Source organism: Triturus cristatus, chromosome 9 (assembly GCF_964204655.1).
Source record: "Triturus cristatus chromosome 9, aTriCri1.1, whole genome shotgun sequence".
NCBI classification, from domain to species: Eukaryota; Metazoa; Chordata; class Amphibia; order Caudata; family Salamandridae; genus Triturus; species Triturus cristatus.
Window position 1 is genome coordinate 750,231,049 of NC_140592.1, and position 20,481 is coordinate 750,251,529.

The window sequence follows — 20,481 nt, forward strand, 5'->3', positions numbered from 1 at the left end:
TGGTCCCAGCTCCGCAGCGATGGCGGGCGGACTGATGTCTGCCCGCCATCGTAATGTGCCCCATAATTCGGTAGACGTCTGGTCACCACTTCCAGACCCAACCCCAAATACAAAAAACATTTTAGAGCCACTGTCCACCCAACTGCCTTTACGCACCTAGAGTATGCCTACTTATATCGCTCTTTATTAAACCCAAAGCTTCCAACTGGTCCCTGGTGAAGAGTATTGTAATAACCAAACTTGACAGTAGTGTAAACCCAAAGCAAATGAAAACCATTCCCAGACCATTTCTCCAAGTTTAAGATCACACATTAGAAGATTGTTAAACGTGTATCATTTGAGGGTATTTAGGAATTTGTGTCCTTATTGAATTTGGTATCCCGATACTCCATTTTGCATGCTGCAGACTTTTTCCATGTTGAAACCTCCTGTGGAGATTTGGGAAGACTTGTGGATTCTGTGCAAAAGTTCGGTTTATTTATTATTACATTCTTCGTGTTCCATTGTGGGTCTCTGATAGTTTTGGAATCCGGAGGGGGTAGCGCTGTGAAGTATTTTCCTGCAGAGCACGGAAGACGTGGTTAATCCGGTTTGAAACCACTAAGAGAGCAAAAGTTCAAAGATAGAAACAGGAACAGACCGGAGAAGAGGGTGCCGTGGGACCATAGTCGTGCTGTAAACAGGCGCTGAATGCTGAAGCACTGCCGGACATTCACTTAGTAGGGTAGGTAGAAGTTGTATGCAGGAGTCTCCTCTGAGAGACCCACAGGGCCGAGATTAATAAGCCACGCACAAAAACACTGTCCAGCAAAGTCTCTTTACAATTTTTTTTTTTTTTTTTTTTTTTTTAAATTTTTTTATTGCCGCTTAACTACAACCTCTGATCTGATGACCCAATTGCAAGTACCCCGGCAGAGGGAGCAAATTTTCCCCCCCCCCCCCCCCATTAAATGCGGAAATGCACAGATTTTGTCAAGCTCAATAAATGGCATGTATTATGGGGTTTGGAGAGAGAGAGAGAGAGGCAACAAATTTCACATGTCCCATTATGTATCGCATATTTTTCCCAAGTAAGTTGCAGTGAGTTTGACCAGCTGAAATTCATCTTATTTACATGGGTGCTGTGTTCACTGCAAGACCCGTAATTCCTATGTGTGCATTAACGAGGATGGGGGATCTTTAACAATCTGTATAGTCCGAGGCAGAAGGGCTATAAGGCTATTAGAGCATTCCACCCAACAAGGGTAGAATGTTCTAAATTAAAAGCGAGGAAACGAAGGCAAACATTGGTATGTTGACCTCCGGCTTCTACCAGCCATTATAAGCCCAGAGCTACTCCATTGTCGTCAATGGTGTTCTGAACATTCCAATATACTAATCTAGTATTCTAGCTGGCTGTAGGGGGCTATACTGGCCATTAAAGGCCTGCTCCAGCGTTCGGCTCGGGCCTTCAACAAGGGAGCGGGACTTAAATTGCCTGTATAGCCCAGCTACGAAGGGCTATAAGGCTATTAGAACATTCTGCCACTAGAGAGCAGAATGTTCTAACAAATATAACAAAGACCTTTTGGAGCCCGAGGGGGTTTAACTCCCCTCAGTCTCAGAGAGGCCTTTTTCACAGCAACAGTTGTGAACAAAAGCAACATTGGAATGTTTCTTTGCAGGCTTTTAGCGGCCCGTAGAAGCCCGGAGCACTCCATTGTCTTCAATGGAGTGCTCCACATTCCAATGTTCTAATGACCATTACAGACCAACTAGAAGCCGCAACAGACTACCTTTGTCCAGGACAAGTGACACTGTCAGATGGCGTTGATGCACTACTCCGTGATTTAGTAGTCGACCCAGACTTCTTTGCCAGCCTGAGAAAATTTAAGCATTTCTTCTAAAACCTAAATCGGAAATTTTCAGTCTGGCAGACTGATGATTTCAAAATCTGTTGTCAAATTACCTCCTTGTGAATGATTAACACTCCAGAGTCCTGTTTGTTTATTTTTACTTGAGAATAGACTGTTAGTTATTTCAGGTGGCTCACTCATGGGGGGGAGGAGGGGGGGGAAAGCTGTTTTGTCTGGTACTGTCCTTTGTCACCGGAGTGCTTTTTGTCCTACAACGCTATAGTCCGTGTTTTCAAATTGGCATGCACTGATGTGTTTTGGGTTTCATATTTTTCTTCTTATGGGCTGTTAATTTTACCTTTATTATAACTGTATGTTCGAGGCATATGAGCTGCAGATCTACACACTTTTGCATAGATCGCCATCTGGTGTTGGGCCCGGATGTTTGAAGTTTGTTTTTCCTCTTGAAAAGTCTTTGGAACTCACGAGGTCGGTGACTCCTCCCTTGGTTTGTATTGCGCATGGGCTTCGGCTCCATCCTCAGATTGTTTTTTTCCGCCATCGGATGTAATACTTCGCGCTCTGGTTTCGAACATTCCAGTTCGACGATCGAAGCGGAATCCTCGCTCTCCGCGGTATTGTTTAGATACTGATCTCCTCAACCACCTTCTTCTTCGACGCACCTTCGATTCCAGTCATCGGCGGCCTTCGGGCCTATCCAGGCTCCGGTCCCGGCTAATGGAAAGAACTCCATTCAAGAAGTGCCCTCGATGTGGGTCCAAATTCCCCCACACCGATCTTCATGATGTGTGCAACCTCTGCCTCTCCCCTGAACACGAGGCTCGAGACTGTCCCGCCTGCAAGTCTTTTAGATCTAAAAAGACTATTCGAGATCGAAGGGCCAGACGAAAAATGGCGCACTCCTCAACCTCCGTTCCAGTCGACATCTTCGGGGACGACGTCGAAGCTCCGGGACACCAGCACACCGAAGAGGACCTCGTCAGTGCTTCCGAAGCCGACGACTCGGATGTGGAGGACATCACCCCGGCGCAGAGGGTCGTGAGTAAAATACCCCCTCCCACACCCAAAAAGGCTTCGGTCACGCCTTCGCCTTCGGGCCTAGGCAAGCCCAAAGACACTGCATCGAACACCCCACCTTCGGGCCCGGTGACGAAGCCAAGTAAGCCTTCCGGCGACTCGGGCTCGAGCCAGCCTGCCAGCGTTGCCGAAAAACACCCTTCGGCACCGAAGAAAAGACCGGCCTCTACCTCGACACCGAGCTCCACACCAAAACCCTCGGTGTCCAAACCCAGCCTCTCGGTGCCGACCTAACATCGTAAGGCCCTCGGCACTGACACTCCCGCGCCGAAGCCTGTCTCGGCACCGAACAAAAAATCAGAGGTTCCCAAAAAGCACTGCACAGACCAGCCTAAGAAGCCGTCGGCCCCGAAAACGTCGGCGCCGACCGAACAACCAGTGTCGCAAGAACTTTTTACACCGGATCCTTTGCAAAAGACACTTACCAAGGATCCAAAAACTGGACATTTGGCACTGTCTTCTAAAAAGAGACACTTGGACAAACCAGCTCCACCTCCAAAGAGGAAGGACTGTGCTACCTCCCCTTTCAGAGTGCCCTCTCCACCTCCACCCCCTCCACCCCCTCAACCTTCTCCACCCCTGCCTCATCGCTCTCCGACCCCCGTCTCCAGACCATGATGATCAGGGGGACCCATTCTATGACCCAGCAGATGTGCCACAAGACCCCACCCCTACAGGATCCCCAGACCCCTGGGATGATTATTATAATCCAGACATTCCAGATGTCCCACAAGATGACCTCTATCCATCCAGGCCATCTCCACCTGAAGACTCACTAGGTTTTCACCACCTACTTCAGAGGGCGGCACATTATCACGGGGTAGAGCTACACACTGACCCAGTAGAGGAAGATTTCCTCTTAGACACCTTTGATACTGCGCATAGGTGTACTGCTATACTACCTATGCTCAAAGGGGTAATAAAACATGCGCCAGAGGTTTTTAAAGACCCAGTCGGGGCTAGGGTCCTAAACCCACGCATAGAAAAAAAGTATAAAGCTGCCCCTACAGATCCTGCCTACATCAAAGGGCCAGCGCCGCTGGATTCCCTCGTGGTATCCACCGCAAGGAAGAGTTCAAATTCCCAGGCGTCAGGCGAAGCACCACCACCTGACAAAGAATCAAAGCTCCTAGACGCATCACGAAAACGCACTGCGTCACAGGCAGCTAATATATGGCAATCCCCAACACTCAAGCGCTATTGGCCAGATACGACAGAGCGCGTTATGATGAACTAGAAAACATCATTCACCATCTCCCAGAAAAATATAAAAATAGGGCCAATGAATTAATCCAAGAGGGTAAGACCATAACTAATACCTCTATACGCTGTGCCCTAGATGCAGCAGACACAGCCTCCAGGGCCATTAACACCAGTGTCCTACTCAGTCGACCCGCTTGGCTGAGAGTTTCAGGCTGTAAACCCGAGGTACAAGCCTCCATATTAAACCATCCATTCGATCAGGAACATTTATTCGGTCCAAAGATAGATGAGGCCCTCGAGGATAAAAAAAAGACACAGATACGGCGAAATCTATGGGATCCCTACAGTCGCACCCTCCTAGGCGCTCCTTTCGCCGCTCTTCCTTTTGGGGCACAGGCAGAGGCTACTCCTCAGACAGCGCGTCCACGTCCTACAAATCCCCTCCTCAGTCCACCTTCACAAAAGGTTATCAAAGAGGCGGCTATAGAGGAAATAACAATAAAGGCAAAACAAATGCCACCCGCTCTGCCAAACCGCCTACCCAATGACTTTCCCCTACTTCCCCCAGACCATCCCACTCCAGTCGGGGGCAGACTACAAAATTTCCTTCACATCTGGGAGTCCATCACATCAGACAAGTGGGTGACCTAATTATTCGTTCAGGGTACTGCCTAGAACTCACATCTACACCCCCCCCCCCCCGCCCCCCCTCCAACATTCCACCCAGGCAACGCCCAATGTCACAAGAACACTCCACGTTACTAAAACAGGAGGTAATCTCCCTCCTACAAAAACACGCAATAGAACAGGTCCCCCACGATCAGCAAAATGTAGGGGTCTACTCCCTATATTTTCTGATACCAAAAAGAGACGAGACTCTACGACCTATCACATGGTAACACTTCAGCAGGTACTTCCGCTCCTCTCCCAGAACGACTTTCTCACCACACTGGACCTGAAAGACGCGTACTTTCACATTCCGGTACACCATGCCCACAGAAAGTACCTCAGATTCGTAGTGGACGGGCAACACTACCAGTTCAAGGTGCTCCCATTCGGGGTCACAACAGCACCACGGGTATTCACCAAGTGCCTAGCGGTAGTGGCGGCACACCTCAGAAGACAGCACATTCACGTCTTCCCGTATCTGGACGACTGGCTCATAAAAGCCGCGTCCTACAACCAATGTGTACACCACACCGCCACTACAATCCAGCTACTTCACCAACTAGGCTTCACGGTGAACCACCAAAAGTCCCAGCTAACACCATCCCACATAAAGCAATACCTCTGTGCCACTATAGACACCTCAAATGCTGTTGCCTACCCCAATCCGGCAAGGATTGCAAGCATTCCGGCTTTGCGTCAAAAATTCATACTTCAACACTCCCTCCCAGCAAGAGTGTTTATGCAACTGATCGGGATGATGGCCTCTTGCATTTTCATAGTACCTCATGCAAGACTCCAGATGCGTCCACTTCAAGAGTGCTTAGCGCGCAATGGAACCAGGCCCAGGGGCAACTGACAGATCTGGTGTTGGTAGACGGTCGCACCCATCGCTCTCTGCAATGGTGGAACACCACAAATCTTTCCAGAGGTCGACCGTTCCTGGACCCGGTTCCACAAATAATCCTGACCACAGACGCATCGCTCTCCGGCTGGGGAGCTCATCTACTACACCTCACAGTGCAGGGCACATGGATGCCGCAACAAAATTTACTCCACATCAATCATCTGGAGTTACTAGCAATCTTTGTAGCCCTAAAAGCCTTTCACACACAGATTTTAGGCAAAGCAGTCCTTATCCGCACAGACAACATGACTGCCATGTACTACATCCAGAAACAAGGCGGCACACACTCTCCACAGCTCTCAACTAGCACAGAGCATATGGAGATGGGCAATCCCACACAAAATCTTTCTCCTGGCCCAGCACGTCCCAGGAGTCCAAAACACCATGGCAGATCTGCTCAGCAGACAGACGCAACAGATCCACGATTGGTAACTTCACCCGCAGGTTCTTCACCCGTTCTTTCAGATGTGGGGGCATCCACAGATAGACCTATTCACCACTCACAAACAAAAAATGCCCAAGCTTCGCCGCCAGATACCCACACCCATTGTCCAAAGGCAATGCGATATGGATGAACTGGTCAAGCAAATTTGCATACGCCTTTCCACCTCTCCCACTAATTCCATTAGTGGTGCGAAAGCTACAACAGCACTCCCTCGCACTCATTCTAGGAGCTCCAACATGGGCCAGACAACCGTGGTACAGCACCCTGCTGGAACGCTCAGTGGTGCCACACCAAAAATTACACCTCTCACCATGTCTCCTAACCCAGAACCATGGAGAGATCAGACACCCGGACCCAGCTCAGCTCAACCTTGCGATCTGGCTCCTGAGATCCTAGAATTCGGATACCTTAACCTTCCCCCCCCCCCCCCCCCTTCCCCCCCCCACCGACTGTATGAATGTTATCAGAGAAGCTAGACGTCCTACCACTAGAGCCTGCTACGCTGCCAAGTGGAAAAGATTTGTTGTTTATTGCCGTAACAACACAATCAACCCTCTAGACGCATCCATACAGCACATCGTATGCTACTTACTACGTCTACAAAGATGTAACCTAGCATATACATCCATTCGGCTACACCTCGCAGCAATTGCCGCTTACCTACAAAACAGACAGCACCTATCACTTTTCAGAGTGCCTGCCATTAAAGCCTTCATGGAAGGCCTAAAACGAATAATTCCCCCCCAGAGTGCCACCCTCACCTGTGTGGAACTTAAATATAGTGCTCACAAGGCTAATGGGTCCGCCTTTTGAACCCTTGCATAAATGCGAACTGCAATTCCTCACATGGAAAACCGCTTTCCTTGTAGCTATCACCTCCCTTAAAAGGGTCAGTGAAATACAAGCACTTACTATACAAGAACCTTTTCTCCAAATGCACCCGAACAAGGTTGTCCTATGTACCAACCCAAAATTCCTACCCAAATTCATCTCACCCTTTCATCTAAACCAATCGGTAGAATTACTGTTTTTTTTCTCGCAACCTCAAACGGTTGCAGAAAGGGCTCTACACACACTGGATGTTAAAAGGGCCTTGCTTTACTATTTCCAGAGAACTCAACCTTTCAGGAAGACAAAGCAACTGTTTGTCTCTTTCTCTCCACCTCATAAAGGCAACCCCATCTCCAAATCAGGGATAGCTAGGTGGATTGTAAAATGCATACAGATTTGCTACCACAAAGCAAAACGCACGCTATCTGTTCCCCTTAAAGCCCACTCTACAAGAAAGATAGGGGCTTCTATGGATTTTCTAGGGAACATCTCATTAGATGATATCTGCAAGGCAGCTACATGGTCAACACCGCACACTTTCACTCTACATTACTATGTAGATGTGCAAAACAAGCAACAAGCTAGTGTGGGCCAGGCTGTACTAAAAACACTATTTCAAACCACTGCAACAGATACCGGTGGTCGCCGCTAAGGTTGGGAACTGCTATATAGTCTATGCAAAAGTGTGTAATCTGCAGCTCATATGCCTCGAACGGAATATGCTACTTACCAGTATGCATCTGTTCTTGGCATGTAGAGCTGCAAATCTACACACACCCACCCGCCTACCTGTATCTGTTCCAGTCTATCTTATTTAGATATAACACACATGGGTTTCTTCACTGTTGTTACTACGCTCCATCTTTCCCTGTTGGCGATCTGAGGATGGAGCCGAAGCCCATGTGCAATACGAACCAAGGGAGGAGTCACCGACCTCGTGATTTCCAAAGACTTTCCAAGAGGAAAAACAAACTGCAAACATCCGGGCCCAACACCAGATGGCGATCTATGCAAAAGTGTGTAGATCTGCAGCTCCACATGCCAAGAACAGATGCATACTGGTAAGTAGCAGATTCCTTATATAGTACCCCTGGCGAGGTGTTGAAGTGCTTTTCGGCTAGTAGCACGCTAGTCCTGAACTTAAAGGATTAGTAAAGGGAAATATAAGTTAATTTGAGCAGTGGAAATGTGATTCTGTTAGTTTGATTGAATAGGATAAAAGACGGAAGAGTCTAGATAGTGTTATATGGGAATTTATATTAGTTATATGAGGTTTGGGATGAGTCAAAGGAGGGATGGAGGAGGAAAGTCTCGAAAGGGTTATTAAAGAGATAAGTAGTAAAATGAGATTGGGGTGAGTCAAGGAGGATAGAAGAAGGAAGAGTCGAGCTGCAATCTTAGGGAGATCCTGAATAAGCCTTGGGATGAGTCAGTGAAGGTAGAGGATATATTGAAAGTATTAGCAAATTATAGAGCATAGTAGTGGTATGATTTTCGCTGCTCGTAAGGAACAAGATGTATACTGTGGGTATAGTGTAAATATCAATAGTAATATCATGGAGAATGGTGCTATTGGGTTAGGAACACCCTACGTCCCAAGGCGTTGTTTACAAATTGGGTCCTAGGACCCCAACTGTATGCAATATTTACAGAATCTGAAACCCAAGCACTAATATGGTGTCTCAACCTTCTGAGATCCAAACAGTAAGGATTTTGTTGGAGTAGAGCTACAGTTTATTAACACACTGAATATCCTTGTATTCTTCTGTACATTCCACTTTTACAGATTCTTGCTTCAAAAAGCTGCCGACACGTGTTTCGTCACTACGTGACTTTTTCAAGTCTGTAAAATTATGACATGAGAATGCACAATCAAAAAGTTTTAAAGTATAAAGGTTTGGAAGTATGAGCTAGGGAAAACATGTGTAAACCTTATAAAAAAAGTCAGAATAGGGATAATTGCCAGGGACAAGCGAAAATTGAGCACTAAATCTAGATTAGGTTAGACTGAATTATGGATATCTAGATGGTGAAATTAAAGTCCACACCTGTGATTTTATATAAAGTGTAGGTTGTGATGTGAATTCCAATATAGTCCATCCCAAAATGAGAAGTGTCACAGTATAAGGAACGGTAATCTTATCAGGCCAACGTTTTAAAAGATAAGGAAGCAGTCGAAAGTATACAATTCTTTATTTGCACACTTAGCATTTTGAATTCTGTCTGACTAGTAGCTTTTTTGATTGTTGACTTGTATATTCTGTTAAGTTTGTATAGGTGAAGTTTGTTTTGAGCCTGGCGCGTTGCAGCTTTGCTTCATCTTCTTTTGTTCTGCATTCCTCCAAGGTGCTGGTTTTCTTGTCCTGTTTTGTTGTTCTTAGTGGTGGTGTTCTTAGTGGTGTTAGGATATCCAATGCTTCCTGGAGCCACTCCTAGGTTTTTAATTGAATTTATTGTGTTTAGATCTGTCTTGGAAGTTATTTCTGTTTCTAAGTATTCAAGATTGAGTTATTGCACAGTCGATAGATGGATTAATGCATGGTGACCTTGGGTATGTTGATTTGTGGCGTTTTGAGTTGGAAAGCTACCAGATTTTTGTCTGACCATGTGATTGGAGTAATCCTTCGAAAAGTAAGTTGTTTTGGATTTGCAAAAAGGGCATCTAGGATGTGTCCAGCGAGGTTTGTTTGTGGATGATCTGATTTAGGTTCAGTGTGTCTAGGTCAGTGACGACGATTCTTGGATGGGGCATATTGGGTTTGTCAAACCATGTTTAGATCACCAAGGATGCATAGGTTGGAGTGTAGTGTGATAAGGTTTGAAACTGTGTCTATAAACTTGTCTGGGAATGTTGCATTGCTAGGTGGTGGTCTGTAAAGAAGGAGGAAGTTACAGAAGGAAGTTGGTTTAGGGTTGCATCTGGTCATGAGTGCCTCACAACCTTGTATGGAAACGTAGTCTGTTTTGGTGAGATTTATTGTTTCCTTGATTATAACAGCTGGTCCACCTCTTTTGTCAATGCGATTTTGTGACCGTTTGATAGCCTGGAGGAACATGAAACACTGGAGCCATGTCATCTCTCAACTATGATTCACTTATGAAGAGTAAGTCTGGTTGTGTGCCAGTGAGTAGGTCGTAGATGTGGTGCTTGTTTTTAAAGAGTGATCAAGGCATTTATAAGTAGGTAGTCTAGAGGTTGTGTTTCGGTGGTGGTGTGACTTTGTTTGCTAGAGGAGTGAGTGGTACTCTTTTGAGATTGTAGCAGGTGTATTATTAGTGTTGGTATTAATTGTAGGAAGCTAGCCATAATGTATGTCTATATCGTAATCCTTGTCCAGCAAGTTTAAAAGGTAGTTTGTTGGGTCTGTGTGTGCAGGTGGTGGAGATCGTTGTTGAGTGATTTGGTGAGATGTGTTGTGTAATAGATATGGAGATGATGCAAAGTTGTGAGGAGTGGCATGTTTATTTTGTGTGCGTCTGTTTGGGGTGGAAGGTGGGGTTAGGGGTAATGGTGGAGCGTGTGGGTCATGTTTTAAGACTCTAAATTGCGCAATGGATGAGAGGCGGGTGAATGAGTGTTGCTGGGATGTTTGTGGTGAGTGTTGTTGAAGATAGAAGATTCAGGAGTTAAGATGGGTTGTGAGTTTAAGAGGAAACGCACTATGTTTGTTATGGGGTTAATTCTACAGAATTCAAGTACAGAGTAAACATGTTGTACACACTTGCAATTAAATCTGATGTTTCCACAGGGACAAATTTGAAATAAATAATGGAGAAAACAGAGGGCACATTGCTACCAATTAGCCTGGGTCAGACTCCTGAACGATTTGCAGAAGTCCATCCATAATGCATGATCGTTTAATGATTGCAAACGGTACCAAGACCGTGCAGCCACTGACTCGTGAGGTCTCTGGTTTTGTTTTGTTCTTTTTGAAGTATCCTTCTCGGGATCCCTGCTTTTTGTGTAAAGTGAGGCTCTCACAGCAGGTAGTACTGGGGCAGGGTCTAAGCAAGATTACCCACAATATGGACACAATGAAGTGTGAGATCTGTGCACCTGGCTGCCATTAATTGTTTTTGCGGCAGCAATTAGGGACTGGTAAAGGGGAAGCCTGGCATAGAAACTTGCTCAAATTGAGCAATAGAAACTACTGTCCAACCCTTCAGCCTTACTAGCAAGGTACGTGGAATTGCTAGAAGTAGCCCTGTCTACATCCTCCTACCTTTTATTATCCGGGTCTCTACCCCCCCAACTCCAGGAATGCTGAAAATACACTTCGACTGTCTGGGAAGGATTCATCAACCCATCTTGTGCATTGCCATAACCTGGGCACTCAAATGGATCGCTTTGCTTTTGTAATTGATACTGTGACCCAAACTTTAAGGGTGAATATCAGAAGACTTCCACTCCAGCATTTACAGAATCTCCTTTTGGTGTTAGAATTATTTACCCTGTGTACTCCCTCATGCTGATATGAAATTGAGGATACTGCTACTGTTGATCAGCCTAAATCTCTTGATATTCCCTTGTATATGTGTCCAGGCATTACTTTAGGGTTCTTGCCCCTGGGCTGATCAGTTATAAGGCAGCCATTCAAATGATAACTATTTGCCTGATTCTTATGCTCATCAAATGTGTCGCGTGTGTGGGTGTGGGTGTGTGTGTGTGTGTGTGAGACACCTGGGGATTTAAAGCTGTAGAAAGAAACCGCAATCTCATAAAAGCCTCCTGTGGAGTCCACATTAAATTTGACCTCCGCTCAAAATTTCGATTGCTGACTTCTTTTATTTATTTTCTTTAAAATAAGCTTCCCCTAGCTTTCAATCTTCTGCTTGCCTCCTCTCTGAGCATAGCCTATTCGGAGTCACATGCCTGGTCACCTTCATCCATACGCAAAAACAACAATTGATGGACAGAATGTCATACATTCAGCCCAGTACAAAGATCTGGGTCTAAATCCATCGTTTTTTTGCTCACCATGCCATTCCAGTTTGGACCCAGCCATATGCAAATCAGTCTTGACCCTGCGCCCAATGGGAGCAGTCCAGCCCGAACTGCCAGGCCAGGTCCTCCCTGGACTGGACACAAGCATCCTAGGACCGGTTTCGGGCTTTCAGCCCTCATCAGCCAGGATAGCTTGACTCCAGTGGCATGGATCCACATCTGGGCATACCTGTCCCACCCGGGGTGACAAATGCAAAAACAATTGATGGACAGAATGCAGAACAATGTCATACACTCACCCCAGTACAAAGATCTAGGCCTAAATCCATCGTATTTTTGCTCACATGCCATTCCATTTTGGACCCAGCCATATGCAAATCAGTCTTGACCTGCACATTTTCACTTTAATCCGTATTCATGTATTTCTGCAAACTTCTCCTTTTAAAGTCCTACCCCTGCAACATACTATCTATTCTCCTGTTGCTCATCTATTAATATTGCCAATGTACATGAATTTGCATACACCCCCTTCCACTAATGAGCACATCTAACTCCTGTTAACTTAATCAACACGAGTTTGAGTAAATGCATGGAATGGTTTACTCGAGCACAAAACTAACCCAAAAACCACTGAAAAAATACCAACTTTGCGTTCTGGAGCAGCGTGATGCGGGTGTAAAGCACTTAAACTCCTTTTGCGGAGTAATAAGCGCTGTATATACACAAATACAATACTCCAGGAAATTGAGCTTTGTGAATCCGTCTCAGACACATTTTATCTGCTTTTGCATTTCCCAGAAATGCATGCGACTTTACCTAAGTGAAGAGGTATCTCACTTCTTATTAACTGGCGCCATCTGGTGTTTATTATTTGCTTTAACTCTAGTTATTCCAAGTATTATTTAGAATGCAACATTGCCCTTCAGCACAGGTACTTTTCATGAAACGAGATTTCTTCTTCAATACCACCAAATAACTTTAAGTTTTAATCAATGCCTTTTTTATAAAAATTTTTTTTTTTTAATTTATTTATTTATTTTTACCAGAAAAAGAAACGGCTTGATGGAATACACCCACGTAACGGTTCTAATGGCTAGGTCATCCTACGTCATCCCTACATTTGAATCAGTATTCCATGGACAGTACACCTATAATTGTAACAAAACCACATTCTCACCCTTCAGATAGTATTCACCCACACTGTATGGAGCAGGTTTTTCCCCAGCCAGGACCCGTGTCCAAATCTGCTGCCAGTTCCACTCCACTCCCATCGGCACGACACAGTCCGAGTGGGTGTCCGTGCAATTGGAACATTAGAATGTTGGGAGCTCCATTGTGGACAATGGAGTGCTCCATGCTTCTACGGGCCGGTAAAGGCCCGCAGAACAACATTTCAATGTCTTACAAAGGCCTCTCGGAGCTCGAGGGGATTTAAATCCCCTCCAGCTTCGAGAGGCTTTTGTTTTATTTGTTAGAACATTCTACCACTAGAGGGCAGAATGTTCTAATAGCCTTCTAGCCCTTCGTAGCAGGGCTATACCGGCTATTAAAGTCCCGCTACCTTGTTCAAGTCCCTTGCCTTCGGTTCGGGCCTTTAACGCGGTTGCGGGCCTTTAATAGGCGGTATAGCCCGCTACGATGGGCTATAAGGTTATATTATAAAAAGCTGATCTTTTCTTGCCTTCATCATGCATGCAGACTTTATTGACCCCAAAAAGATTAAAGGATCACAAGCAGGGCACAAGTCATAAAAAAAATAGAAGTGGGGTACTAACCAGGCAGTGTGCAATTGTCATGATGATGTCGCATGACATCACACGTTGCGTCCCAGGAAGTGACATCACAACAGTTACATCAGACGGCAAGACCTTACACATGCTTAGCAAGTCTGTCATGAGTACATTTAAGTGCATTAAGAGATTTAACCAATGAGATTTTGTCTCGTTGTGCTTAAAGAAAAAAAAAAACGGCGCAACCCTGATGCAAAATTTGTACCTCAACGAAATTCTTTTTAAAAACACTGCCACAAAGAATTTGGCAACAAGGAGAAACATGGCAGCAGATTTGTTCTGCTTCACTGGTTGTAAAGTCTCCATGTTAAAATTTCTTATGGGGTTAAGGCACCTGCTGCAGAGATTATGTGCCCAGTAAATCTCAGGGAAGAATAATAATAATGCTGAGAACTCTGGAGTTAATACTTTTGCTGGAGAGAAATGTTTTGTCTAGTCCCAGGCTTGAATCCAAGTAGTCTGGAAAGTTAATGTCTCTTGCAAAGCACAACATGTAACATGCAGATGCATGACTTTTATTTTAAGTAGTTGGGTAAGTGGGTTATGGATTTTAACACTGAGATCATTTTGTTAGTTGCAGTTCATAATCTGTAATCCTTTCTAAGGGTCAAAGCCGCAGATGAGGTCCCATAAATGAAGGAGGGTACTTAACAGCGTTATGACAGTCAACTGCAGGCAATACAGCTAAAGAAGTTCTGTGTATATCGCATGGAGTCACTTGGAGCTCGAACCAAATTCAAGAAAGTAGGCAGCCCAGTGATGCTCTGTTCATTTTAACAATCCACTATAGCATAAACATTAACGGAACGACACACCCAGATCTTGCGTTGAGTCAATTCGTTAAATGTCAACTGGAGGGTTTGGTCTTGTGGGAGATAATTGTTGCCAAGCTCTAGGTTTCAATTTGCTCTGAAGCTGAGGAAGTTCTTGCTGTCGTACCTCAATCCGTGGGTGAGAGTATGAATCCTGTTGGCCCCATAGGCATGAGCTTAAGTATAACTCGCCAAACGCATGACTAAAGATGGCTAAGGTATTGCTAAGTACCTTCGGGGAGAGGAGTGGAACTTCTGGAAACCCTTAATCAAGCTACCTATACTAGTGCAGCCCAGGTGTGTATGGTGAACATGTTCATCTTTCCAAAGGAAGTCCCACTTGTTAGCTGGGCCTGCACCTGGTGAAAGAAAAATGGGACTAGAGATGGATCTTTGAAACTCTTTGCATCTTGCGTAGGATGCCCTCATGCAAAGAGGGCGAAAAATCACTGACTTTGGGTATCTGCTTGTCCATTATGTTCACTAGTTATGTTCCTCCATCTTACAGTAACAATTATGATGATCTAGCAAAGGTAATAGGTCTAGTTTAAAGGATTGCACATAACTGCTTGTGAACCAAAGAAAACACTTAATTTTGACAAAAGAGAAGTTCCCAACCAGGATGGAAATACACATGTAAATTCTTTTCCACATGTGTGGCTCTTACTACTTGTTTCCCCCAAGAAAATGAGAGCACTCAAAGCTCTCTTTATAGCAGCTTGGATCTAGCAGTCCTAGAATGGACTACCCCTACAATAAAGTGAAGCTTTCACCAAGACATGCTAAGGGTGAAATTGCAAATCTGTTGCTTTAGAAAGGCTAAAAGAACGGCCAATTGTGATTAACAGGTCAGAAGGACAGACCTTTGAATCATAGGTGGAGCTCCAAATTCAAACTCGCCTGTAGGACCAGAGCCTTCCCAGAGGTGGATAGATTTGGAGACCTAGAAACACATTTCTCCCTGGGTGCAGCAATCTGATTATGGTAGGTCAGCATAAAACAAAGTAGAGTGTTTGCATAGGTTTGTAGCGTCTGTGTGATGTAGTTACACAGGGTCAACATTTGCATTTTTTTAAATTTTTAGGCACAGGTGCCCAAAATGTTTCTTGGGGATTTGTCTGCAGCCCTGCTTAACATTATGGTGGTCCAATATCAAGCCTGCTTAGTCTATATTCCTACTTCTTTCTTCCAGCAACCCACACTTTCTGTCTCTATCTCACTCTTGCATACTCTGTCACTGGTTTCCTATCTTCTTCCTCCCCTTATTTTCTTTCTCTTGCTTGCTCTGTGTCAAAGTCTGAGGAAAAATAAATCCTTGTCCCCACAATGAGTGCTGGTGCCTTCTACCCTGGGTCACCATGGAAAAAATTAAGCCCTATACAGCTAAAGATTTTAAGCAATACAATTGTTTTCCTGCTCGTGGTAGCAGTAAGCTGAGCCCTCTGTCCTTCAGCCACTGTAATTCACAATTAAGTCTGCCCAGTGCAACTAAAAGATGTGTTGACCAGAGAGCTAATGCAGTTAATTATAACTAACTTCTAGAATTCCTTGTTTTCTTCTGACAGGAACATGAAAGGCTGGAAAAAGATAACACTGCCCTGAGGAAAGAGATTGCCCAGCTGACGAAAGAGATGAGGTTCTTGAGTAAGGCGATGCATGAACATGAACCGAGCTGCATCATGTGCTGCCCTGACATGTACCAGGGACTGCTGCACAACACCCTCCCCCTGTGGACAGACGAGGGGCTGAAAGTAGCTGCCAACTGAAAGGTGGCCCGCTCAGTGGGAGGACAAGAATGTACAGCCTTGACCTTTGTGTTGGTTAGGACTACTTCCGGTTCGCCTCACAAGATCAGCCCAAGCTTTATGACGAGTTGTTCAAATAGTGCTCAGTGCATTATGATGTCATACTTTATCAGGGCCATGTGAAGGGAACTCGGCGAGCGACAGCTCTGAGGTTTATGGAGGTTGGCAAGGATTCAAGACTATGTAACGTTGTTGGTGACCTTCATCGCAACCTTTGGGCCCCTTGACGGGGGTGGACAATATGGTGGATCCACCATCTCATTGGTGCTTGGGGTTGTACCATCTCCATTAAGTCACTGTGTGCAATGCACAAGCTAGTCAGTTGCACTGTTAGAATAGCAGTAAAACTGCATACACTGTTCCAACCTTTGCATTCACCCTAAGTCACTTAATTCTGTGCGGATTTAGGACCTGATGTTTAGGTTGATGGTAATAAAAATTCTTTGTTTTGGGTGAAGATACTAACAGCCTCTGGTGGAGGTATTTCTGCTGGAGTATTCTCTTCTCTACAACAACACATCTGTCACGCTAGAGGCATTAAAGTAGACATGCAGAGCCCCAACAATATCTGGTTGTGTTGCAATTAACTTCCATCGTGAACTATGATTGCTATTTGCATTCTGTATGTTTGAGGGAGGACCCAGTCTTTCCCCACCATTTATACCTAGGAATTGATGTTGTATCCCTTTCTCAAAAATCTTGGCCAAGCAGTATTTCTAAAATATATCAGCAAGTGGGGACCCAGAAATGAGTAGTTTGGAGAATGGCTATGAGGGAGTAAAAGATTTCTAAACATAATGACAGCTGTACTTTAGTACTACCTGTTCATCTTGCAAACTCCTGCCTTTTTCTCTAAAGGAAAGGGTCTAAAGGTAATGGCATTGTGACAGCAAGAGTGGGGCCCATATTTTGGTAGGATCTCAGAGGAGAAGCGGGATACCATGCTGTGGACTTCTTCAGGCTTCCCTGGGACCATTTAAAACCCCCAAGTACAGAAGTAGGGGGCCATGAGGAGGTTATTGAACAGCTGGTGAAAAGCGAAATGTTGCCCTGTGCAATTAATGATGCCAAAGCCATGTCTTATAAAGCTACCATTCCTGCATTACGGCTCTGTGGTAGTAATTTATCCTATGGTGTTCCAGTCCATGTCCACAACTTAAGACCAATTTACATGCACTTTGCGAGCCCCCTCAACTTTCTGAAAGTGTCTGTTTAGCATGATGAAGTACACAAACTAATTAACATGGACCCCCGAAAAAGGATCCTAAAATTGAGAAAAAAGACAAACAAGAAAGAGTGTCAGAAAATGAGTGAGTGCCAGGTAAAGTGTACCACAAAGTGAGAGTGCTAGTGTATATATCTGACTAGTCAGCCTCTGGTGATGTTCATTCTTCAGTGATACTCTGCATCTGGGTTAGGGATCTACTCTCAGTCAACATGTGGGATTGTTGGTCAAAAAGAACATTTATCCCCGAACACCCAAATGCCCACACATTTGTTTTTACCAGCTGCGTCTCCACAACTGGTAAAATCATGCTGAGTAGTTATTCCTGTGGTAATACGAGTTTGCCCCATTCATAATGGATCTTTTAGACCCCCCCCACCCCCCTCCCCACCACCAACTTGGTATATTGCAGGGAGGAAATAATCATGATAAATTGCAGTCTAGTCAGATTTATATTTTGCCACTTGTATTGTATACTCCGAGATAGACTTACAGTTGAAGGCGACAGGTGAGAAATCATACAATATAAATTCTACCTCACTCTTTATAATGTATTGCACTTATATGTACTACCTTTGTATAAACGTGATACTTCAGCTGTGTATATAGTTACAGTAAATGTTTTATTAAAAGTTATATTTATAATTGCCGTTCTTGTCATTTAACAGTTGTCAATAGACAGTTTAGCTTATTTCTTTGCATTTTTAATTAATGAGAGAGCCCTCCAACACTGACAGACGTGTTAGTACAGTGCTTCTTTACCTGTGTTCTGGGGACCCCTGGCAGTCTGCAAAGCCTACTCAGGGGGATGTTCGACTGCTAAAAAAATGAAATCCTATTAACAGATTAGTAAACTGCGTGCAAATAAAGAAGCAAACTGCAGTGTTCTATTAAAGTAAAGGAATTTGAAATTGAAGGCTGAAAATTAAGTTCGTATCCTCAGATTGATTTGTTGGAGTAGTGCAAGCGCATCAAACGGAATGTAGTATGGACAATGAGTGGACTCCATTGAAGTTGGAAAAGCACCATCTTCCCAAAATTAAAATTTTGATTAAAAAAAAAAAGTGTATATATATATTTGTTTGTGGATTTAAAAGAAATAATTAATAATTTGTGTATTTGTTTGCTGAATGCTTGTTTTTACATTGTATGTGTTTTGCAGTTCAAATCATCGAATGCTTAGGCCGGGTTTCCTGGCTTTCAGTAACTTAAGTGGGGGGGGGTCCCCGGTTTCCAATAGTGATTTAAATGGGTTCCACAGAAGTCAAAAGGTTAAGAACCACTGTGTTAGTACACGAAACATTTACTTTTGTCTGTTGGGGTTGCTTTGCATACGTATTTGCCACGACCTTCAATGGTTACACTGTAGCTGATGGGGAACAAATGTAGGAGAGCAGGGAGTTCTCGATATTCTTGCCTTTTTAAGCAGGGGGGAGAGAGAGAGAGAGAGAAAACGTATGTATGTACACACATTGTACAAAGTCAAATTTTTTTTTTTTTTTTTTCATATTCTACGCATTGATAAATTGCAGTACGTTTCTCGCAGCAAATTTCTTTAAGTGTTTTGTTTCTGAGAAAGTCTCATTGTTTTCGCTTTAGAACAGGAACTTTTTCAGCAATTTTTATTTTTTCGGGAAATGCGGACTACCTTGCAAAACACTGTTGCAGAATTGCTCCACAGAGTGACCAAAAGGAATAAAGTGAATTGTCACCTGGTTGATAAATAGTTTAAAAAGTTTGATTGCATCTGTTTCAGATACACAAATAATGCCAATCCAGAGAAGGCTTATAACTGGTGAAAGAACATATATTTGTTTTAAAACTCTTCTTGGGCATTCCAAGCTGCCTATTGGACAGGCATCTGGAAGATGCAATATTTCATCACTGAACAGTTGCAACCCTGACCTGGAAGGCCTGCTGTGTGGCAACACTAGTTGTGAGAGTAACAGAGATCTATACGCTCTGGGTTGCCTGTAGCTGTTGATTTCTTCACACTTTTGTGACATTTATCACCCTCCACTGTTCTGCCGTAACATTTTCATGCTTAGAGGAATTTGACTTGTATACTAGTTCTGTCAAGAGTTCCAAAGGTGGCATCAATTAAGAGACCCCTAGAACATCCATCTACATTATTGTGGTGCACAATGATCCAGCGTGTCCTACAGTCTGGGATCTGATCAGAATAAATTTAGGTTTTTCAGATTTAAATATTTATGTATGGCTGTCATTGAGATAATCTATTTCAGTTTCTGAATCTCATAACCCACTGCTATGACATAGCAACAGTTGGTAACAAAACTGGTTACCTACTGTTGTAATGTCATAAAGGCATTCCAGGCCTGCCTGACAGGCCTGCATGAGAACCTGTCAGCGCAGCTCTCCTTGGCTACTTTGACTGATAGCAGAAAGCATAGATGCAGGAGCGGAAAGGAAGGCAGGGAAGGTGGTGGGCGTTGGTCAAGGATGGCTGGTAACTTTATGTTCGAGGCATATGAGCTGCAGATTGTACACTGTGCATAGATTGCCATCTGGTGTTGGGCTTGGGTGCTTGCACTCTGTTGTCTTGGAAGAGTCTTTGTAGTCACGAGGTAGGTGACTCCTCCCTTGGACGATAGTGCGCATGGGCATCGACTCCATCCTCCGATTTGTTTTTTTTTTTTTTCGCCGTCTGGTTCGGATGTAACTTTTGTGCTCCGGTCTGGTGTTTTATTTGCCAAACCTTTTCGACGCGCAAACTATCTACAACTCGATGGTATTGTTTTCGATCGCGTGACCTTCGACACGCATCTCAACTAGTCAATTCCAGTCGTCGACGCAGGCCGTTAGGCCTATCGGCGCCGTTCGGGCCTACAGCTCATGGAAAGGACTCCATTTAAAAAATGCCCCCAGTGTGGAGCGAAATTCCCACACCGTGACCAT

The 20,481-nt window shown here is 44.4% G+C and overlaps 1 protein-coding gene across 2 annotated transcripts in view; it reads left to right on the forward strand.

Annotated features, from left to right (window-relative positions):
- The window catches only part of BATF2 (basic leucine zipper ATF-like transcription factor 2), a 43,186-nt gene extending 24,555 nt beyond the window's left edge, over window positions 1-18,631 (forward strand). For both annotated transcript variants that reach the window (XM_085626049.1, XM_085626048.1), the window contains exon 3: window positions 16,098-18,631. In XM_085626049.1, the coding sequence (XP_085482175.1) occupies window positions 16,098-16,298 (201 nt within the window). In that variant the 3' untranslated portion in view covers window positions 16,299-18,631. The remainder of the gene's footprint in view (window positions 1-16,097) is intronic.
- Window positions 18,632-20,481: the final 1,850 nt, after the last annotated feature.